The sequence below is a fragment of the Rhipicephalus sanguineus genome, chromosome 7 (genome assembly GCF_013339695.2).
Source record: "Rhipicephalus sanguineus isolate Rsan-2018 chromosome 7, BIME_Rsan_1.4, whole genome shotgun sequence".
Taxonomy (NCBI): Eukaryota; Metazoa; Arthropoda; class Arachnida; order Ixodida; family Ixodidae; genus Rhipicephalus; species Rhipicephalus sanguineus.
Genome location: NC_051182.1, coordinates 167,171,991 through 167,195,890, shown reverse-complemented (window position 1 = coordinate 167,195,890; position 23,900 = coordinate 167,171,991). Strand labels below are relative to the sequence as shown.

The 23,900-nt window shown below is 46.8% G+C and overlaps 1 protein-coding gene and 1 long non-coding RNA gene across 3 annotated transcripts; one reads left to right on the top strand and one right to left on the bottom strand.

Moving 5' to 3' along the window:
• Positions 1 to 1,648: 1,648 nt before the first annotated feature.
• LOC125759400 (uncharacterized) lies at positions 1,649 to 5,689 on the bottom strand. 2 transcript variants are annotated; one of them, XR_007417057.1, is made up of 2 exons: positions 5,429 to 5,689; positions 1,649 to 1,809 (listed from the first exon to the last, which is right to left on the bottom strand). It is a non-coding gene; the product is annotated as an uncharacterized LOC125759400 (long non-coding RNA). The 2 variants fall into 2 exon arrangements; XR_007417056.1 differs by having other exon boundaries at positions 1,649 to 1,806.
• A 125-nt stretch (positions 5,690 to 5,814) lies between these two features.
• Positions 5,815 to 23,869, top strand: LOC119400520 (uncharacterized). The gene is made up of 11 exons (XM_037667578.2): positions 5,815 to 6,016; positions 14,643 to 14,729; positions 14,807 to 14,868; positions 16,173 to 16,211; positions 16,946 to 16,981; positions 17,830 to 17,929; positions 18,958 to 19,106; positions 19,793 to 19,840; positions 19,933 to 19,974; positions 21,396 to 21,549; positions 23,063 to 23,869. The coding sequence occupies exons 1-11, from the start codon at positions 5,950 to 5,952 to the stop codon at positions 23,473 to 23,475; spliced, it is 1,197 nt and encodes a 398-aa protein (XP_037523506.1). The 5' UTR covers positions 5,815 to 5,949; the 3' UTR covers positions 23,476 to 23,869.
• Positions 23,870 to 23,900: the final 31 nt, after the last annotated feature.

Genomic DNA, 23,900 nt, shown 5'->3' with positions numbered 1-23,900 from the left:
TGCGCAGTGTTGTACCGTCATAGAAATGAAGAAACGCGCCTGATGATTGAAGCATGGCATATCGAGAATAGCGGTAGCGCATGCGTGAGCCAACCGTCGATTAACTTGCATAAAGATGAAATCAAATGCCTTAACAGTTATCTTCCACGTAGACCGCCACGCGTGCCGGATTGATAGGTTCGGCTGTTGCATGCGCAGATAAGTTTTCGTGCCTTCTTTCTTTTCAACCGTTGTGCGTCTCTTCAGTTGTTAGTCGGCGTTTGTGGTGTCCTGACTTCTTTCTTGTGTCCGTGTTTGCACGCCCTGTTTTTTTAGAAAGAAAACTAGGGCTCCTCGGGATAGTTAATGGCCAACATGTAAACGGCGTCGCATCGCATTTCCGAAACGCGTTTGCAAAATGCGATGCCCTACTGTCGCATTCATGTAAACAGGGTTCCAGTTTCGGTTCTACAAGCCGGCGCGCTCGGAGCTTGCACGAAGGGGGGGGGGGGGACGTTTCCCTCTTCGTGGTTTATGGCCCGCGAGTGGGCCGGAGTCCGCGAAATCAACCCTGTTTGGCGCATTAGTGCGATGCGCCTTCCTAGCACATTACCGCTGTTTACATGAATGCGATGAGCTAGAAATGCGATGCGATGCGCTTCTGTCGCATTCGTGGAAACGGGGCTATATACCGTCGGGTTCACCTAAACGTATACCTTACTCAGAAGGTAGACAGGATGGCAGCGAGCTCATAAACTGGCCGCGCGAGAACGTTGTCTGCCTGACAGTAGCAGCTGTTTCCACAAAGACTGGATAAATGCACTAAGCATCATGTGATATGTAACCGCCTTCGCTTATCAATTAACATAATATCGCAAAAAAAAGAGAGAGAGAGATACATTGTGCATACAGCGAAGCCTGCGAATCAAGTGAAGAGCACGCAGCGCCACTCCTTCCCTCGGCGTGTGCGTTTTAGCGCAGCTGTTGCCGTTACGGAAAGCAAAGGAACAGAAGCCCCTACAGGGTCAAAGCCGCAATTGCTGCTCGCACAACAGCTGCACCGATGCATACGATGTGCTTTGGTGGCATAAACCGCAATTTCTGCGTGTTCGCGGCAAAGCGCAGTTACCTTTTTTGGCGAGAACAAAGAGGTTTCAAGAGCATGTAGATATTGGTGCGATATTCGCATGCGAGCATTGTCGCTGGAGAGGCTACGCACTTTTTTTCTTTTTTTCTGGAATAGTACTTAGAACATTTGTTCGAGTGCACAATCTAGTGAAACACGTATAAATGTAGTTCTTTAGCATGAATACAGCAGCTTTTCTTTTTGCTGTTACTTCTCATTAGCTGGAGTTCGTGCTGTCACTTTTGCTAATACTACGTTACATTGTATACGAAACAAATGCCTTCGAGTCATTTCCTGAGTAGCGATGGTTGCTATCGATATAACAAAATCAACTACGATCTCTTTATTTCTAGAAAACAATTAATATAAATGTTGAATAAAAACACATGCACAAGGTCGATTTCCGGGTTTATACCGGGACGAGTACAGCTATCGCTCTAAAAGGGCCTCCAGTATGATAAAGAGGGAAGGTGGGTTTGTTTAATGATCTGGAATTAGACGTACAACTTATAAGCAGGCGACTAAAAGGAACAGACACACCAATCGATCACATATGACGAAATTTTATTGGCGAAGGCGCGTAGCAGATATACTGAAAATAGTGGTCAAAGTGGTTGTGGAAAAGCGTGCTATAGCGTGTCTGTAAAACGTCACAGAACGGCGACACTTTTCCAACTTGGCATGCGGCTCGGCTGTTGGGCCTGCTGGCAGTGAAAAAAAAAATACGCGAAATTTAATTAAATTGATTTCTTTATTACTCTAACGAAGCGAATGATAGTGACTTTTATATAAGCTGCACCTCTCGACCGATACATTTTTGAACGCCATTAACAAGTTAGCATCGCGCTGAACGAACGCCATATGTGCCGTATGTACAGTCGAGAACAATACGAAAATTAATAGAAAAAGGCAGCTGCCAAAAGCATTCGCATCCAAGCGGAGAGGTATTTCTTGCAGATCAGCCCGCCAGATTCGTATCTGTACATTACGAGTAATCGTTGCTTAAATGCAAACTCCAACGTTACTAGCAACGTTGGCAAACACGGTGTTCCCTTTCACATTGCTCATGACTGTACAAACAAGCGTCAAACTGCTTTCGGTCTAAGTTCTTCCGTGAAACGCCACAGCGGTTCTTCGTGATTTCGCTCAGCGCTTGAGCCATAATTATGTTAATCCGATGCTACTGAGATTGAAATTGATGAAATATTTCCGAATAACGCATAAAATTTGCCTTATTGATAACAAAATGGTATTTGGGAAGTCGACTTAACTTTGCCCACACTGAAGTTGCGGACGGGCTACCGTGACCGGCGTATACCTTTTTCGGCTGGCGCCTTGTGTGAGAACTCGATGCCATTTTCGCTCTTTATGGAATTCACCATGTCCGCCCTGTGTCACAACATGACTTAGTGGGCCAAGTCAACCCTACTACACAGAGTAAGAACAAGTTCGGCCTACACTCCTGCATGGTTGTTTAACGTAAGGGGCGCTCCTTCCGCATTGTGTACTGAGTGCACTGAAGTTGGGGATACAAATCACTACATCTGATCCTGAGATCAGCTTTTGCTTTGAAAGGGAGATATTCATGATCAACAGGATGAAAAGAGGGTTTCCTCATGGATGCTGTGAAGAGGTTATGTTTCCGGAAGGCGTGCGTATGATTCACAAGGAGATGGCTGCTATTCGCTTACGTTTTTCGTGAGAGACCGGGTTAAGTGATACACGGTGAGACATATATACTGCATAGAAGGAGTCGCTCAGGCGATAGCAATTGCAGGACAGGTCTGAGGCTAACCGCGCCTGCAGCAACATCACCACCACCAGTTGGTTGACGAGGCTTGGCTTGCTCCTCGAGCAGCACCTATTCATCAGGTCCTGGCTAAATTCTAGCTATATCCAGGAAACCAGACGAAATGTCAGAGATGTCCAGATTCCTGGTTATGTAATCAGGTCCCGCTTAAAGCGGGACCTGATTAAGAGTGTATGCAGCGCCTAACCGAGTGAAGTAGTGAGCAGAAGCCCAACTGGTAGGGGGTGTTCTGGTGCAACCACTCGCTGGAGACCAGATGTATTTTCCTAAGAGAAAGGCTGTGTGCATAGTGTTGTTCATCATTGTTGGCGTAGCCGGGGGGCGGGGGGGGGGGGGAGTCACCCACCCCCCATTTTTTTTCAATTTTGCACGCGTATATATGCATTCACACATACAAACGCACGTACGAACGTACATAACGAGTAACTGAGCACCCAGCCCCCCCACACCACCCGGTAAAAATATGCTGGCTACGCCACTGGTGTTCATATACAATCCTGCACGAGTAACAGCAACGACCTAGTATCCCGGTGGAGGAACATGAACAATGACTGAATACACGATTGACTGCGTATATAGTTTAGTACTGGACCCATATATGCGTGCGCAGGGGGAAGGCAGAGAGCCCCCCCCCCCCCTTGTCACCTAAGTGGGGGGGGGGGCGCAAAGTCTGCCCCATACATTGACTTAATAGGGAGGGGGGCGCTGCGATGAACCTTCGCCCCCTCCCCCCTCCCCCCCTTGATGGGGAACCGTTCGCACGCCTATGACTGGACCCGTGATTTCTCAAAGGAATCAAAGTTGGGTCTAGAGGTGAAGGTCTCAAGCCTCTCGTGGTCAAGTCATCTCTCGCAGCGCTTCGCAACGACATGAATCAATGAACGCGAATCAGTGACACGGAAAAACGAACATGAATCAACGATTCACTGGCTCCAGCTGGCTTGATACACGGAGTCGGGCCTTCCCCGAGAGGTCAAGTAGTCTCTCGCATAAACCTTTTACCGTTTCGCAATCAGAATAAGTGTCCGCATGTCCCAAGCGCTCGTACTTAAAGCAACAACTACGCGGTCAGTGTTTGAAACCTAGAATGACCTACATTAGCTCAGAACATCGGTGCGATCATGACTGCAAAGTTAGGTTCAGAAATATCAGACTTGAACGTCACTTGCCTGATATCTAAACACATCGTGGTCATTGATCGTCAAGTATATCAGCAGCAGGGCTTCGGCACGTCTTCGACAACATAAGTATCTTTCAGCTAAAAATTGGGAAGTAATGTAGACACTCAGGTGATTCAGCTGAAGCTGACTTGACATAAGCAGGACTTTCATTCAACGATTTGTGCGCGAGTCAGAAGCAAGCTCCTCTCGTGCAGTAAACCTGCCACTGACTGGAGACGCTCCTAGTTTATGAATGTTCTCACACAGAACTATCGAACTAGCCTTCCTTTGGTCAAATCGTTTCGTCACTGGAGAAATCACTCGAATACTAGCAGTTCTGCTTTTTATGTGATTCCCACGGACGCCATCATCATCCAGGTCTGCCTTGTCGGTTGTACTTTGCAAGTTCCATAACGTCGATGACAGTATGAGTACTATATATCGTCATCTTTCACGCCGCCATGACGCTGACGGGGTTGTCCTATAAGTCTATCCGTTTCACTGCTTACCAAATCTCATGCGATGTATATATATATATAATGGCTAAGTACACAGGAGTGCGCAGGATTCTCCATTGGGGGGCAAGTTTAACCGCAGCCCCCCCCCCCCCCCCCCCCTCCCTCGTTGGTCGACTCCGAAAGAACAGAAACTTCGCAATGGATGCAAAAATGAAAATGGAGCGACGACGTGTTTGTCACAACTGCTTGCATTCATTTTGTCCCTGGCTTTCCGCGAGTAAAGATGCGAAGTAAACATTTCTTGGAATGCAACATCAGGTGTCCTCGACCGCCATCATACTCAAAAACTTGCATGTCCATAAAAAAAAAGCTATCGTATAAAATTATAAATCTGCCGCAAACATTTTTCGCCCAAGAGTACAGACTTACGGGCTAGTTGTTTCGAAACATTCAATGAAGCCGTAGCACTGGAAACACAGGGACCAAGGAAGAGGACACGTTGGTCACGTCTCACGCTGTACGCCTCATCAAATCTTCGTCCAGTACTGTTTTTTTTATTATCTTTGCCTTGAACATAACCTTCCTTGCACTTTGAACAATGACGGGGCAGCTCCGACTCGGTAGACGCAAGGGGTGGAGTCCCCCCCCCCCCCATTTCCCGCCTTAGGTGATTAAGGGGGGCGGCCGGACCCTCTGCTCCCCCTCCCTTGTCCGTACGCCTGTGGCTAAGGACACTCGTTCTACCCAACCTGCGGTTCTCCTGTAAGCGGCGAGTGGTGATGTTCCCGATGACATGTGAAGTTATTCTCGCTATAGTCTTCCGAGACGGTTCTGGCGATCAAGGCGTTGAAACGAAGCAAAAATCGCAAAGTGACAAGATGGCAGCGTTGTTTACCTGACCCACATTTGCGGCACGGTGATCGTTCTAAGTGACGAGACTGAACGGTGTTTATTAGGCCTTGTTTGCGATCGGATAACAACGCCCGCGAACCAATGGCGCGCAAACAATGCTGTTGTGGCCTCATTGTTTTCAGTCAGCAAGGAACGGACTCACCCCGGTTGCACACTGCAGCACCGACATGCGTGTAAGCACCTGTCCTACTAAGCAACGGAGGTGCCAAAGTTATCGCCACGGGCGTTTTGAAAAACGCTGTCGCAGGTGAAAACGCGACACTGTTCCAGAGACAAAGAGAAGCGTTCGATCACACAGTGAACAAGCTTTGTCATGTCTGGCGTCACCATTGAAAACTTGCCGCGGTTCCAAGGTTTCGAACAATAAGGAATAACGCAAAGCAGGCATACTGCGTTGGCACGCCGGAGAACAATGATTTTTCACGGCCTCGGCGCTTTGTGGAAGTGACGCTGCATGGGCTCGTGCGCTGGCCTCGCACCTGCGAGGAGTCAGCTCCCCGTTGGATGCCCCGTTGTGCCGCCGAATCTGCGAGGCGTGTTGCACCAAAAAATCCGGCGACGACGCCATCTGGTTCGTATACCTCCCGTTATGCGTGCTGGGTGACCTTCGCTCTCCTTGTTGTAAAGAAGGTCTGTCACGTGTTACCTGAAGATCATCTTGTGGCGAAACCAAAGAAAGCCCCCAGATATTAACCCATTTCTGATGTTAAGCTACGTTGTTATGGCGTATATCCTTGATGTTTTTAAACGCCTATAATGGTGCAAACCGACCGCTTGACTTTCTAAGAATGTGTGGACGTCGAAATGTTAAAAAAATGATACTTCTCATGTTCGGTTCGCTTGGTATTGGGAACATTCAATGCTAATCTTGACAGTGCGTTAATAACGAGAGAGTGAGAAGGAAACGCGAAACTACGCAAGCGGCGCTCATACTGACAAATGTTTTGGAGTGCGCCACCATATTTCTTTTAAGTGGATCAGCATACTGCCAGTACAATGGCGTAGCCAAGGGGAGGGGTATTCAAACAACCCCGAAATTTTTCAATTTTGCATGTGCATATATACACGCACAAATACAAACGCGCGCACGAACATACAAACAGGGTGGTTATCCCCCCCCCCCCCTTTCTCTGAAAAAAATTTCTGGCGCCTCTGTGCCAGTACTAAGTAATATATGTGACAATCGTAGCGTAGTTTCGATTATCTAGCGCGAGTCTTTGTTTACGATTAGCGAAGCTAATTGCTTAGTCGAAACTAAGTATAGAAACACGAGTACTGCAGCTTTGTCACGTTACGGATCGGCCGCAATCCTTCTGCACGACTCCCCAGATGTGCGTAAGAAAAACATATTTTTTGCAATGCATGGCTGACTGTCTGGACTGTAGCTTTTTCCTTCAACGTTGTTACAACCTTCGGATGGTCTATATATAGAGCTCGGCGTATACCCCTTTATGGATTTTAACAGTATTCGATAAATGATGCCGTTGTAAAGTTCAACATATTTCGTGCGATGCTTTTTGCTGTACGCATGATTTACACCATGAGTCATACAACGTAACTTCGCGGGAGAGCTTGTGCGTGAAAAACAGAACGTTACGATTGCGCGTTAGGCAGCGCTTAGCGATAATGAAACTGTCTAGCCTTATATCTTTCTCACAGGCAGCTTTCAGATTACAATAATAAGTGTTGGGGTTTCACGTCCCAAAACCTTGATATGATTATGCAGTAGTGGAGGGCTCCGGAAATTTTACCAGCTGGGGTTCCCAAGCATGCACCTAAATCTAAGTACACGGGCCTCTAGTATTTAGCCTCCATCGAAATGCGACCGCCGCGGCCGGGATTCCAACCCGCGACCATTGGGTCGGCAGTCTAGATCCATAGTCATTAGACCACCTCGGCGGGCGGCGATTTTCTAATTAGACTCTCGGATCGTTTAATTGCATCTGGAGTGTTTCGAGAGCTTCAATATCATTTTAGCGCACTTCATACCTTACACTTTCCACGGAAAAATTTAACTTGCGAACATGGATCCGAGGAGGGGTGGTTGGCACTTCAACCAACGTGAAGATTTTGTGAAACATTAATGACAACATAATAATAATTGTTCTGGTTTTACGTGCCCTATAACCACGATATGGTTATGAGGCAAGACGTAGTGGAGGACATCGGATTAATTTCGACCACCTACATGTGGTTCCTTAACGCGCACCTAAATCCATGTACACAGGCGTACTTTGCATTTCCCTCCCATCGAAATGCAGGCACCGTGGCCAAGAATCGAACCCGCACCCTCGAACTTATCAGCGCGACCTTACATGCCAAGCTACCACGCTATTTATACAAAGCCAGCAGATCTATAATAAAGTCGAGGCGACAACACATAGCGATTGAGTTCAGAACCCGCACGAATCATCACTGTGTAATCACAATGCACTTGGCCATGTCAAAGCAATGACTCTAGAAGCCTCTTTATCCGATAAGGCCAAAGATGGAACGTTTGCTCATTTTTATTTACTTTGTCTATTTCATATATGCTCCAATGATCTCTCTCGTCATTATGCCTTGGACCCTATTTAGAATGAATCCTCTTTTCCAAGACTGGGACATCGTTTGTATAGAATTGTTCACTCGTAATTCCTTGGAATTTCTGCGCACTGATGTTCTCAGATTATGTTATGTGTAAAAGGAGCGTCCGAGCGATCGCAGAAATAAATTGAGTTACAATAACAAACATTAAAAGAACATTAGTAAGATACAATGCGCTAATAATATGCTGAGGAAAAAAATGCTTACGCAATAAGTACTAAACGTAGAAACAATCACACCTTTGGGAACAGTTTCAACAAGTGCACGAAAACATCACGATCAGTGAGAGATACAGCGTCCTTTAGTCGTTCATTTCGACGATATATCGCCAAAAGAAGCGGCAAATGTTTACGCAAGTTGGTGTGTGCAAGGTGAGCTTCTACTTTAACCCTTTGAGGGTCGAATTTTTTCGCGAAATCCAGTCCAAAAATGTGTAATTTTTTTATTGCTGAAATAAATTCTTCAGACGATTCTATTTAGGAAAAAAATTGTCTAAAATTTTTTTTCGTGACCGTAAAGTGACAAAAAAAATCTGTTTTGTTGTTACATACATATGGTTTATTCGTAGTAAAATCAAGCAGAATCCTAAAAAAAAAGCTTCACAGTTTTTATGAATAAAAATTATGCATTGTACTGAACATAGCTCACAAACATACAAAAATAAGCGCACCAGAGTACGTTTCCGGTTAAAAACGCTCGTGCTCTAACACTAAAAACTTTTCAGCGTGTGATAGTCTTTGAAGCATGGCTCCCCGCGCACGCGTTTCAGATGTCGCTCCTTCATCATCATCGGAGTCTGAACTCGTCAAAAAATCCTTGTCTGACGAACTGAAATCCAATGAATCAGATTCTGATCGGCAATCGGGGAATCGTCCGCATCGGAAGAATCGCTGCTCGACTCACCGGCAGCAGCGCAACCGACGCGCGCTTCCATAGCGTGAGCGAACTGCGTCAGTGAGCGCACGGAAGAAAACTGTGGTTCTGCGCCCGTCCGGAAAGCAAAATGAGTGAAAAAGCTACAGTAACACTTCGTCTTATCGCCAACAAGACGTAGTTAGTTTTTCCGAGAACCCAAAACAGGAAACGCAACCACGGCGGCGTCGTTTGTGTAATTTAGCGCCGCACGGAAACTGATGTAATCGCGCGCCGGGGTGCAATAAATGAGAGAGTAACAAGCGGTCACCCTTTGAGAAATTAGAAACCAAACAGCCATCAGCTTTGCGGGCGCAAGAAGCGAAAACCAGCCGAAGGACGAAACCGAAACGAGCCGGACCGCGTGCGCGCGTTCTGATGCGAGACTACAAGCCGCCGCGCCTCTTTGGAAAGAAAAAAAAAAAGACGGAGAGACATCGGCGCATTAAAAAAATTACACGTATTCCCGAAGCGTGGCAGCACATTCCAAGCAAGAGAAATGGGAGAAGGCGCGCGTTTCAAACCAAACCGCGCCGCGGGCGCTCTCGGTTGCGCAAGCGATAGCCGGCGCGCGGCGCGCCATTTTGCGAAGCATAAAAAAAGCAACAACGGAGAGACATCGGCGCATGAAAAAAATTCCACGTATTCCCGAAGCGTGGCAGCACATGCCAAGCAAGAGAAATCATCGAAAAAGGCGCGCACTTTAAACCAGCTGCACCGCGAACGCGCTCGGATGGGCAAGCGATAGGCGGCGCGCCGTTTTGGGAAGCGAAAAAAAAATACAACGGAGAGACATCGGCGCATGAAAAAAATTCCAAGTATTCCCGAAGTGTGGAAGCACAGGCCAAACAAGAGAAATGATCGAAAAAGGCGCGCGTTTTAAAAATAAACGCTATGCCGTACATGTACGACGAAAACCCTTTGGTACCAGGAAGCTTCTGCCGTACATGTACGGCGAAAACCCTGAAGGGGTTAAACGGGTGATCGACAGCTCACATAACATGGAAGTGCTAGCTGAGAAAATTAAACTGAATTCACTTTTCTCAGCCTCCGTGAACTCTTCCTGAAGGTCACAGTTATCCCGCTGGGGCGACATCCTTTGCTACACTTTACTAAGGCGAAAGCGATACAAAAGGTATACTGAAGGCATGACTGTCATATACTATGTGATGAAATGAAATTAAGTGAGTAGTGAGTTATTTAGGAAAATTTAATCATATGATTATAATAAAGGTAAGTTAAGTGAATGCTAATTAGTGGCAGTTAATAATTGAACGTTAATTAGTTAACGATGGGCGTCTATTTAGAGTGTACGGTAAGATATCCACACGGGAGGCTTTCGCCTTCGAGTCGTCTCTGCAGGGGAATCCATGAGGGACCCTGCGAGTTTTGCTGCCACGGGCCATGCTATAGGCCTGCTTTTATTATCTATACAATAAGCTTTTTCTTGCACTTTCTCTTTGTTTTTTACTAATTCTGTTCTCTTTTTGCGGACCTTGCGTGCACTAGATTGTGGACTCTCGGCAGCAGTCGTCGCAACAGAAGCGTTATACTTTTGGATGGCTCAGTAATTATGTAGCGTTTGTGTCGTGCAGCGAGAAATACAGACAGTTACAAAATAGGCCAGCATAATACGAGGCAGAGACATTTCCTTGAACGAAGCCTCACGATCCCAGCGCGTGCCATATTTCCCTCACTCTGAAGTACAGCACAACTGTGTGCACGAAATTTTACGGAAGAGTGTGTGCTCGCATCTCGCGCTTTTGGTCTTGTTTGCAGTCGTCTTGTTACTATTGGCATTTACTTAACCCTAATGCGCAGGGTCCCTCCTTGATTCAGCTGGTCTGGCGCAGTCACCTTAATCCCTTTGTTGCAATCAGAGTGAATCTCTACATCATTTCTTTTTACCATGAAGCAGGTTTACAAATAAAAGAACAACATTACTAAAAGAAACCATCCGAAGGATAGGCTTAAATTTGTCACATCCGGTGGTTCTTTCCTTCGGCGCTACCGTACTGGGTTTTAGCCACAGGAACGTTTGCAATGCCGTATGTGATTTCCTACGTGATACAAAGCGAATCGAATGTTAAGGTTATCTAATTTCAGTTACTTTTTCAACCATATTGGTTTATCATTATTATTAATGCTTTTCCTTGATTGTATCGATGAGTTATTTCGTCAACTATTTATTTCTAAACATATTTATAATATAAAACAATTTAATTTTTAAAAGAAGGTACCGTCCGTATCATGGCCGATCCCCCGTGGTGGGTTGCGCCAGGTTACTAAGCAACAACCAATCAACTTCAACACCTTGCATGATCCGCACACGCAGAAAACAAAGCACGCTACCGTATAAAGTATACCGCGTAAAACGAAAGAAATCGGCATATTTGTATTTGTTGCTACAAAATATTTCTCAGAACAAGAACCACAGAGACTCTTTAATTAACTTTTTTTTTTCGTTACGCGTATAGAGACCGCTTTTTTGATATGAACATAATTTAACAATTTAGAAAAAAAGATACAACTGCTCACCTGTCCAGTCATTGCACTCAGAACATTGCTATAGACTACAAAAGTTCATTATTGAATGCATAGCATAGTTCCCGTGTAGTGCGGTTACCTTACATTCCTATGAACTGCTACACCACAGCATTTGATCCCTTCGCCCCACACTGAGACTGCAGTCAGTATAGAGCAGTAAATGCTATTGCATTGGAGCTATGTAAGAAATTGTTACTGTATGATAACAAAAAAAAAGCCATGTCGTTTCAGCGAAGCTATAAAACAAAAAGTGAGAAACGCGAAGTTTATGAACACATTTTCTTCTTTTAGTGATTATTTTGTGCACTCATATTTTCTTCTTTTTTCTTGCTGCTGCGCTTTGTTTCTTGTGGTGTTCGACATTGTATAAGCAATAATATAATTAGCACATCTTTATTTCTTTATTTCAGAGTTCTTTTGATGTACATGCATTGTAATACGTTTTATTTATATTGTGGCGACACAGTGCGCACAAACCGGCACAGCCTCCGCCTCGTCACTATCTAGGCCGGCGTGACACGGCTGCATGCTACACCACGCTTCCGATAAAAGACAGCGCCACGCAGTTCCGTCGCAGGCTTACGTCACCACCGCTGGCTATATAACCCAAGCTACCAAGCTTGGTTTCATGTTTGTTTCTCTAACCTTTCGAAGCGCAGCATCGGCATGCTTGCCCTGCTGCTGCTACTACGTTAATAAACATCGTTTTGTTTTATGTTGGGATCCGTCCTTCACCGACTCCGCATCCCACATCTGGTGACCCGGAAAACGAACAAACCGCACCGCCATGACCCGGACCTTGGAATGACCTTCCAGAAGATTCCACGGAACCTTCACGCCGAGTCAACCGACCACTGCCACGCCTATCACGATGGCGCTGCGACCGGATGAAACCACGGCGCACTGCATCTTGCTGCCGCCGGACTTTCCCGAATTCTGGCCGCAATGTCCAGCCATCTGGCTTATCAAGATGGAGGCTGGCTTCTCCCTGCGTAACATCGTCTCGCAGCAGGACAAGTACGCCATCACGGTAGCGATGCTTCCTCCTGCTCTGCGACGCGTTGTGCCTCCTCTTGGGCCGCAGGCATACGACCAACTTCGAGGGTTCGTGCTAGCCCCACCGCAACCGGCAGCAACCGTGCCCGCACCCGCCGCAGCAACCGTGCCCGCACCCGCCGCAGCTGCCGTGCCCGCACCCGCCGCCGCAGCAGCCGTGCCCGCACCCGCCGCAGCAGCCGAGCCCCCGGCACCCGCGACGGCAGACGAGCCCCCGGCACCGCCCGCGACGGCGGACGAGCCCCCGGCACCGCCCGCGACGGCGGACGAGCCCCCGGCACCGCCCGCGACGGCGGACGAGCCCCCGGCACCGCCCGCGACGGCGGACGAGCCCCCGGCTCCGCCCGCGACGGCGGACGAGCCCCCGGCACCGCCCGCGACGGCGGACGAGCCCCCGGCACCGCCCGCGACGGCGGACGAGCCCCCGGCACCGCCCGCGACGGCGGACGAGCCCCCGGCACCGCCCGCGACGGCAGACGAGCCCCCGGCACCCGCGGCAGCAGGCGAACCCGCAGCAGCAGACGAACCCGCACCATGGCCAGTCGGAACTGTTCCCCAGCCGATAACAACCGGCTACACATGTGGCGGGGACGGACCAACACCATCATGGCACCCTGTCGGCGCCCCTCATCTCGACGGGCGGCAGTATGGTGTCCTCTGTGCCCGTCGCGCCCGCACCAGTCACAGAGAGCGTGCAGATCGTGGTGAGCAAGGTTCCGCAGACTCCGGCAGTGACTCCCCAGCAGCGCATACAGGTTTTGCTGGCGCACGATGGCAGCGTCGTACTGCATCCTCGCGGCAACACCCTGTCATCCATGACTGCGCCGGCACCCTCCCCGGTACTGGTGGCCACGACGGTCCCGCCTTCGTCGACGAGCGCGCCCGGTGCGACCTCTCTCTCGCGGACCCACTCGGCCCTCCTGGAGCGTCTCTCCGCAGCGCCGCCCGTCAGCGGAACGGCTCGCAGAATCCACGCGGTTTCTCCATCAGTCCTCTGCGCTGCTCTCAGCCCCGACCCCCCGAAAAAAAAAATTCAGCACCCGTGCCCCTGTCCCATCGCCGTGGGCTTTTCAACCAGCTCCCTGCGCTATAGACCCTCAGGGCTCTGCACTCCGTGGGGGGGGGGGGGGGGGTGATGTGGCGACACAGTGCGCACAAACCGGCACAGCCTCCGCCTCGTGCGCACAAACCGGCACAGCCTCCGCCTCGTCACTATCTAAGCCGGCGTGACACGGCTGCATGCTACACCACGCTTCCGATAAAAGACAGCGCCACGCAGTTCTGTCGCAGGCTTACGTCACCACCGCTGGCTATATAACCCAAGCTACCTAGCTTGGTTTCATGTTTGTTTCTCTAACCTTTCGAAGCGCAGCATCTGCATGCTTGCCCTGCTGCTGCTACTACGTTAATAAACATCGTTTTGTTTTATGTTGGGATCCGTCCTTCACCGACTCCGCATCCCACAATATCTTTCCTTGCTCTTTTGTTATGTATTTTTGTCAGTTTAAATTGCCTTTACTATAGTTTACTTGTGAATCTATTGCTAATCACTTATTGTATTGCTATTGTTTGCCACTTCTTGTACTAATTGTACATCATGTTTATATTAACCAGTCCCCTATGTAATACCCTCGATGAGGGCCTTTAGGGGTACTATTTCTTAAATAAAAAAAGAGGGGGGGGGGTAAGCTTTGAGGGTCTAGTTGGTACTAGTTCATCTTATGAGAACTACTGCGCTCGCCCTTTCTTCTACTCTGGTGTATCGCCCTCAGCACAGTTTTAGTTCTCAACAAAATGCTGAGCTCGAAGGATTTGGTTGCCGACCATGGCGGCCACATTTCGATGGGGGCTAAATGTAAAGAACACCCGTGTACTTTGATTTAGGTGCACATTAAATAACCCCAGGTGGTCAAAACTAATCCGGAGTCCGCCAATACCACCTCATAATCATATATCGCGGTTTTGCCGCGTAAAATCCCAGCAGTTATTGCCATAATGCTAAAGACAATTTATGTCACTGATACTGCGACGCATTCGCCTTGCTTTTCACGTTTTCTACCATTGTATGTTTTCATGCTTTTTTTTTTTATTTGCAGCTGTGCCCGCCATGTTCACATTGCCGGCAGCAGCGTTCTGTGCTATCGTTATTATATCTGTCACAACTCAAGCAGACGCCCAATTAAGTAAGCCATATAACTTAATTACATAAGAAAGCATACGTAACCATAGATCTGATCGTCTTTTTTTTCTGTTTTTTCAGAAGGCTTTCCAACCTCGCGATGTAGCGTTGTGCAAATTCCGGATGTCATGGGTATCAGGCAGGTACGGTGAAGGAGTTGTTATATTAGGTGTTGTTATATATTATTGTTATATTAGGAGTTGTTATAATATAGAAACAGACAAAAACAAGAAAAACTAGAAAGAATAAAAGATTCCTGGCGTACAAAAAATGGGCAATGTCTAAGGGCAGAGACCAGTACATACAGGGTGGTCACAGATTACCGCGGATCAAAGTCCGTCCAGACAGTTTTTTTTATGCACTTACATATAACATGACTATGGGAAATGTTCATTAAAACACAACACTATGAAAGGGAGCAATAATGACAATTATAGACAGCCCGCTAAACTGCTTAAGAAGCGATGGACTGGGCTTGGCGCGAGTCAGCGAAATGATGGCCTTTAATGTTGACTCTCAAAGTACATAATTACCTGTTCTTTATTGCATGTAAATGTAGCGCAAAGGCAGTGCTTGGGGCCAGTGGCGTAGCCAGGGGGGGCACACCGGGCCCGTGCACCACCTTTCCCGAAATAATTTTTTTCTGCCATGGTATACAGAGCACAAAATGACACTCGACCACACATACCTGCCCGGGCCCCACGTCGGATCAAGGGCGTGCCCCCCCCTCCCCCCCCCCCCCCCCCAAAAAAAAACAATTCTGCCTACGCCACTGCTTGGGGTTACAGAGTGCGGGCAAGCAAACTAGCCACAGTCGCACTGACGCTCCTGCAGCGACAGAGATGTCGCCCTGGAAGTTTTCTGCAAGCGATGCTACATACGCGACGTAAAACCATTCCTCGTAACTATAGCCTAACTACAGAGAGGCACATTAACACTAAAAAAGTTGCAGAGTATTCGTAACCGTATTTTTACGAGATGAGAATACGAAAGCGTTTCTTTTGGCTAGGTTGATGTTACGGAGGGGTGCTCCGTGTTGCCGAGATGTTTTTTTAGTATATTTATTTACATATACCACAGCCATAATTAGGGCTGTAGAAGGAGTGGGAACGTTATATAGTGCTAGTAAGACAAAAACAAAACTGCGAGAAAATACTGCCAATGGTAAAACAAACATACGCAAAAGAACACTGAATTTAATTCGTCGTCGACGTCGACGTCGCCGTGCTGTCCCGCATACGAGGTACACGTGCGGCTCGTTCAAACCGAGGTCACATGATCTGCTCCGGGAGCGAAGGCGAGACGAGAAGGCTGTAAACGAGAACCAGAGATCCTCTGCATGCTTTGCCATTTTTCATTCGTTGGCCGAGACGAGCCCAACAGATGCGTTGCAGCGAGCACTAAATTTTACAATGTTCGCTTTTGTTTTTTGGTGCTTCTTTTACAGTGTCTGAACGGAACGCTGAACCTTTGTGGATTAACTAAGGTGAGTTCATCTGGTTTCGTTAGTGTGTAACGGATTCATCGACATATTTGGTATACAACAACAATGCTAACTTCGTGACAAAAGTGAACAATGGATTTCGTTATGTTCAGCGTTCGTGACAGTACCATGACTGTCGCGAATAGTGTGCCACACTGAAGAGATAGCACATGGACGATCCTATTCGTGAAGCACTTCGTTTCCTGATCGCTGTTGTCGTCATGCCTATTTTTTCATCTTTATGATGCGACTCTCTTCGACCTCATAGATCCGCTGCTTGTGGAATCAGTTGAATATATCCATATTTTTGTACACCACCGTAGTGTTCAACGTGGAAACAATATGGCGTTTCCTTGCTCCTCAACAATCAATATTTCACCTAGTTTTTCCGAACGTTTCACCTCAGATTTATTTATTTATTTCATAATAATGAAAGGGTTGGTAATTTCCTTCAGTACCTTCTCCGAATACGCAATTAATTGTCATATGAATAGACAGACATGACATGAGCAAAAGAAAACAAAACCACATATTTCGTTCACTGCACGTTTTATTTAATTGTGAAAGCAAGCAGACGAATATATTCAAACCTTTAATTGCTCAAATGCTGGAAACTAAACCAGAGTCAACATCTGTGAATTCCAAGAGAATGTTGAATCGGTTAACAAAGTCACCGAACAAAAACCGATAGTCAAAACATTCAGAAACTGAACACTTTTTTTTTTTTCGTTCTTTAGCATGACCGAAAAGTCGCCTCCAAGGCACTTGGCAAGGTAAGTCTGCACATAATTTAAAATAAGGTAGCACCAGAGTGAGTATACATGCATGGATGCACTCCCGCCGAATAAACAATGTTTTTAAGTACTCTTTCTTTCCGCGAACAATTTACAGTGGGATGCCACAGATTCACACGCTGCTGAAACGGCCGACATAAAAATATTCCAACCAGAGCTTGCCAGTTGATTGTCTAAAGCTCATTGCATTTATGTTTTGTGCACTTTCAACGTTATTAAGGCCGCCTTAGAAGCCTAATCGAATGCAAAAAGTGGCCGTCGGCGTCAACACGAAGTGATAAAAAAAAATCATGTGATGACACCACCATGGGACGTCATCACGACGCCTCATATAACCCAAATCTGTGACTTCATTATGACGTCACGAATCTTTCTGCGCCTCAAGTGGTTCTGAAGCGCCTCCGAGATAAAGCCACCTTTGACCAAGCGACAGTGTCATCACATGACGTCACATAACGTGACAACATATGATAACGTCATCACATGACATCGCCGCTAGGTCAAAGGTGGGCCGATCCCGGAGGCAGTGCAAAACCCCGTTAGGTGCAGAAAACTTCCAACGCCTTGGATTCCGGAGGCAGTGCAAAATAACGTTAGGCGCAGAAAACTACATCTATGATTGATATGTCGTGATACGCTATAATCCGAAGAAGTCACTGTTCCGAGTGCACCAGTTGCTATGTTTTAAATTCTTTAAACGCAACCAGTTTCATTGAAGCCGGGCAAATAAACCATTTATGCATTCGATGAAGTTGTAGTCACATGTGCACGACGCTGTGTTCCTCGCAACAAGACCTGTCATTTTTTTTTTCTTCCTTTAATTTCAGTGCCTCGTGTCGTCGCTGTCCACAAGGAACTTCTTCACCGTGCTCTTGGGGCTGCTGAGAGCTGGTTTGCGATTCGCTCTGCGAATTGCTTTTCCTGGCTGTAAGCGAATCACATGTGCTCACTTTTACGATCGTATTTACATGTATCTAATGTACACCAAAACACTTGAGTAAACGATTTGATCTTCCTATAAAGCTAGGATTCCACCTTGTCTTGCAGGAAATGTTTTCATGCCTCATTCGTACCCAGAACTTGTGTCATGTGGAATGGCATCTCCGTGATATCGCTTACATAGCAGATAATGTATTTCGTAAAGCCATTGCTTTTATCTAAATGTACATATGCTTGTTACGATAGGCGTGCGCAGGGTTCTCGAAGAGTCCGTTGGTAGGCTAGTTGGTACATGTCTTGATATATACTAAGTATGTACAGCGCAAAGAAACGAAGACAGTAGAAGACACATAAACGACGTAAATTGGCGCCAGTTTATGCCAGTCTATCAGCGCCAGTCTATGTCGTTTATGTGTCTTCTCTTGTCTTCGTTTCTTTGTGCTGCACATACTTATTATTCTCCTATAAGGGGGAGGGGGGATTTCACCGAAGCGCCCCCCCCCCCGTCCTTCCCGACCCCGTTACACTGAGGCATTTACGATCAGAACGTACAGTCGCGTTCAATATGACTTGCAACACGGGAGCGCGTGGCCTCACGAGTTCAAAGACTGTTCATGGCTTCCACTAGCCCTTATTAAGCCCTTATTTCCATAACTAAACGCTGTTCTCGCAATCGGAGATGATTCCAAATAAGAAAAGATCACTTAGTTGCTGAAATGAAAACAAGTTGAAGCCATGCGAAATCTTTGAACTCATGAGGCCACGCTCTCCCGTGTTGCAAGTTATGTTGAGCGCGACTGTACAGCAAAAATGAGGTATAAGGGGGGCTGCCGCACCCCCCGTCTCTGTTATGTGTGGTCGTTAGTTCGCGTAGCTTATACCTTTTGTGAAGATGTACCAACTCACTCAACAGCAAATCCTTCTAGCACATGCAAATCGCAAGAATGTAGCACTCCAAAAACACCTCATGTTCCAAGTGCGCAGCTCTGACGTATTTCCAATTTCCGCACCTACAGCTACCTCCGTGGTGTATCCATTCTGGGTACGAGTGAAAAGCTTCTTCCGGAGGAGGAAGCAGCCTGAGGCCAGCACAATTATTTTCACGTCCAGGCCATGCAACGACACAGTTCCAGTTCTCTTTCCAGATTTCCTCGGCATGGCTGATGTAAGTGATGTTCTCCTTCGGTATTTTTTTTTATTATTATTAAGGCGAAAGCCTTGGATGCCTCGTGAAACTCGAAAAGTGACCGTCGGCGTCCATAAGAACACCCTAAAAAGTACTACGTTATTGCGGTGACGTCGTCATGACGTCAGAAATTGCCCATATATGTGACGTCGTATAACGTGACGTCATCACATGATATCGTCGCTTGGTCAAAGGTGGGCCGATCCGTGAAGTCCAGAAAATTTCGGGGGAGGGGGGGGAGAGTAGGGACCCTGTGACTCTTTGTTTTGTTTATAAAAATGTACCTTGTCGAAGAGAATGAAAGACACTGTCCGTTACTAACCAACTGTGACTTCTTCCCCAACCAGACTAATTTAATCGAAATGTTTACCTTTTATTGGGCACATACTGCGACCGGAGTATTTTTCACTGTCATTGTGTTCACATGTTAGAACATGATATGTGCTCCTGGGAATATTCCACGTAAGCTAGCCGTATACATGTTAACATCTAGAGGCTTGTATATGCAGTTCGCTCATGTGGGATCGCCATTATACTGATAGTTGAGGACTGCGGCTTCAATTGGATATCCACCAGCGTTCGTCACCAAACGTCGATGGCGACGGAAGTTAAGGCGAACTTTTTCTGAAGGTATTTTAATATCAAAGTATTTTTACCTCATGCAGTGCGTTCACCTCGAACACTTCATGTGCAGCACGACAGGCCAGATGGACGTGAGTATAGTTCGGTCTACAGAGGACCTCATTCTTGAAGTAATTCAGTCGAGCTAGAAGTATTAACGTGCTCTTTCCTTTCGGCTTCGTAGATTGGATCAACGTTGGTGACGTCAATGCTGTCCATGGTCGTGGTGAGTGCATGTTTGCATTCACAAACAGCCCATCTTTGTAAAGATAAGTGTGAAACCACTTCGTTCTAATTCAGATACATTAATAAAAACATAATAATGCCTATTCAAATTACCGTGCGATAATTATTTCGCAATAATTTTGATAAGTACATATGCGCGCATCGAAAGTTTACATACGGTGGTATTTGGAAATAATATTAAATGCAGGTTTGTGCTCCTAATTTATCTTCATATGTTATTTTTCTTGCTTAAGATTGCATACCCTGGCCAAATATGTATTGTAGAGAACAGCAGGTACGAAATAAAATAAAAATGCGATAGCAAGAAACTAATACTATACGAAGTGATGCTCGCCAATGGATACTCTCAGTTTGAACAGCGCTCCTGTTGCAAAGGCGGCCGAAGCAGCGAAGGAAACTAGAGTGCTTCAAGTGTCGAGCTGTGACACTTGATAGTTCGCGCTCATCTTCAGTTTGTTCGTTTAGCGGCGTCCCTTGAGCTCGGGTGACTTTCGTACGCTCCGTAACATGAGCGCGGACATCACGGTGAAAGCTCGAAACATCCCTCTTCCCCTCAGCACGAGAAAACCGCGCGACCAGGCAGCGGGAGGGCAAGCTTCTCCCTGCGCAAATATAAGAAGAAGCGAGCGAGCTCGCCGACGACTTTTAAATGCGTCCGTCGCGCTCCTAGCGTCATCTCGCTGGTAATGAAGAAACGCTTATAAGCGCCTAGCGTCTCTGAGTCCGTCCAGCGGTGCGTTTCGTGGCGTAGTGGTTAGCGCCACTCGCTGCGGAGCAAGAGGTCCCTGGTTCGGTTCCGCGCTTCGGAAGCATTTCTCTGAATTATTTTTCTTTGGGGCTTTTATTTATATATACATACTTATACATATACGGTGCATGACGGCGGCGACGGCGACGGCGACGGCAAAATTCAGCCGAGACTGTCCATATAATTGCTATCGCAATAAAAAAAATACATCGTGGGAAATACCCAGAGCAATACTTATAAAATTCACTGAATGTGCAAGTATGATTGTAGGAGTAGCAACAGTGAACATAGCAGTTATCCAGCTTACAAGCTCCGGACACCAGCGTCCACAAACTGGCACTTTCTGTTTTCGCTCCAAGACAACATCGTATTTCACAGAGCACTTTATTAATGTTAGTAGTAGTAGTTGTATGTAGTATTAGTCATCGCTTTAACAAAACCATGTATGCTATGCATAGAATCGGTGGCAGGTTATTACAAAAGGAGTGGCGCATGCATAAACAGGACAAAAAAAATAAAATATCAAGTACAAATGTAAAACAGTATACGCTTGCAGGGTGACTGTCCGCGGACCTTTCTTCTCGTTTTTCTTGTCATGTCATGGTTATTTATAGTAAAGTTCTAATCGCAAGCCACGTATAAAAATATCGCAGTGTATCCTCAAGAAGCTGCCGTTCTTCAACGTGCTGCGGCTACTGAGAGAAGTGGTGTGCAACTTCTTGACACTTGTGGTCAACTTCTTCAGGAACAACAAACGCCTGAGCTTCATGGCGCCTCTCATGGAACTGGTTCAGATAATATTGCAATGTGAGTACTCGTAAAGAGATATCTCATGTCTTTTAACGCGAAAGCGTGTCTTGGCCAGATTGGCGAATTCGCGAACCCAGCTGGGGTCCGCAAAAGCCGTGTCCAGAGAACACGTGACCTCGCCACCAGAACTGCCGCCGGCGTCAAAACTGCTGCAGCGACCACCTGCAGTCCCGGAGTAGCAAAGGGGAATCCCAGCAGCAGAAGGGGAAGTCCCGACTCGAAGGAGAGAAGGGAAACTTGTATCAATAGTCGGTGCACTGCGCACCTTGCGGCGAAACTGTGACTTTTTTTGCTATGAATGAGAGCCCCGGACATCGAAAGCTCAGAAAGAACACTACCAAGTGTCACACGACATTAAATTGCTATGATATATAGCTTTACAGTACTCAATTATGCGTCACCAACTGACCCAAACTTCTACCCTTTCTGCATGATACGACCCGATGCATTAGAACGTTGTATTCCCACGTGACCGATGTATGAACATGTGTCCACTTCTTGAGGTGCATATGTCACGAGATCGGTCGACACTTATTGGTGGAATCAGCTTCTACGAATACTTCTAGTGTAACTGTTCTTGAAGGCGATTCCTTCATGGGACTCATCCACACAATTTCACACTCCAATCAAATATCAGTCCAATCTCAGTGCAATGACTGAGCTGTCTACTTTTTTTTTGAAGATAATGTCTTTCAGGCCTCTCGCAACAACTTTCCGCAAAGGAATATGATGACAATTTCTGACCGCGGACTCAACTTGACTCAAGTAAAGGCTTTATTTAGCTGTGTTTACTTGTACACCGCTTACGCAGACAAATGTTGACTAGCACTGGCTAACGATCGAGAACTTTTGACTAACGTCTGCTAACTGCTAAATAAAGAAGTGCTAAAAAACGAGGAACAAGAGACAAGGTGGCGACAAAACAAGCACATGTATAGTCGCCGTCTTGTCTCCTGTCCCTCGTTCTTTTTTTGCGCTTATTTATTTAACAATGAATTATCAATTCATGCAGCAGTCCAGCAAACCTGCATTTTTATAACGCCAGCGTTGCCTCCATTTTATCTCATTCCAATGGTTGAATTGCCGGCCAATCTTTATTAACTTTTTTTTTTTTGACAGGAAAGTCATTAGTCAAAGTCTATTATGGAACTGTGAGGTTTGCCACCATTTTATTGAGAATTTCGAGGTCTAGAGCTCTCCTTTACAGTGGATTAATAAAGAGTAGGAAACGTCCGTCAGCGGTCCTTCAAAATAGCTTACTCTACGCGTAATTCGAAGGTTGTGGGTTCAGATCCCACTAAGGGAAAGGGTGATGTTTCATCCACTTTAATTCCTTTCAATTTACGTCATTATTACTACGCTACAGTCAAATACAACGACTAATGGCCCCTATGCTTTCTCTGGCCTAATTGTCTTTTGGATTTATTTGGCTGTGTCTACTCTCATCAGGTACGTCTTAGTATCATACATACAAATGCAAACACGTGATCTCCGACGCTCATCCTTCCAGGTAAAATTGAAGAAGCCTTACCTATGCCGCCAGTAGCGCTCCCAACTACGCCGCCGCCAGTACTGCCCCCAGCTGTGCCCCCGCAAGAAGCGCCCCCAACTGTGCCGCCGAAAGAAGTGGCCCCACTTGCGCCGCCAGAATCGTCCCCAGCTCCGGCACCAACAGTATCCACCCCGCCTGTGCCTGCAAAACTGTACCCATCTTTGCCGCCACAAGCGACCTCATCTGTGCCGGCAGGAACGGCCCCATCAGTACCACCAGAAGCGGCCCCGTCTGCGCCGACAGACGTCTCACCTGTGCCGTCAGAGGCCTTAACTGAGACGGCAGAGGTTTCATCTGCTGCTGTGAAGACAGCACATTTGTTACCGGAAAATGGACTTCCGGGGAATGGCTTAAACACCAATGGCCAATAAAGGCGCACTTACAAACGCTATACAGGAAACGCAAAAACGTGCTCTATAATAAACAGTAATGAGTATTTAACGCAGAAGCAACACCACGATATAATAATAAATGTTAAGGTTTTACGTCCCAAAACCACGACATGATTCTGTGGGATGCCGTAGGGGAGGGCTCCGAAAATTTTGATCATCCGGTGTTCTTTAATGTGCAATTAAATCTACGTACACGGGCAGCATGTCATCCCCAATCGAAATGCGGTCGCCGCTGCCAGGATTCGATCCCGCGACCTTCTGATCAGCAGTCGAGCACCATAACCGCTAGACCACGTCGGTGGGTCGCAACACCACGAAAAAGGAGAGACACAAATGAGGGTCTTTGTCGTCTTTGTGCTGCTTATACGATAAATAGTGTAGTGTGCACGTACCTCACAGGAGTA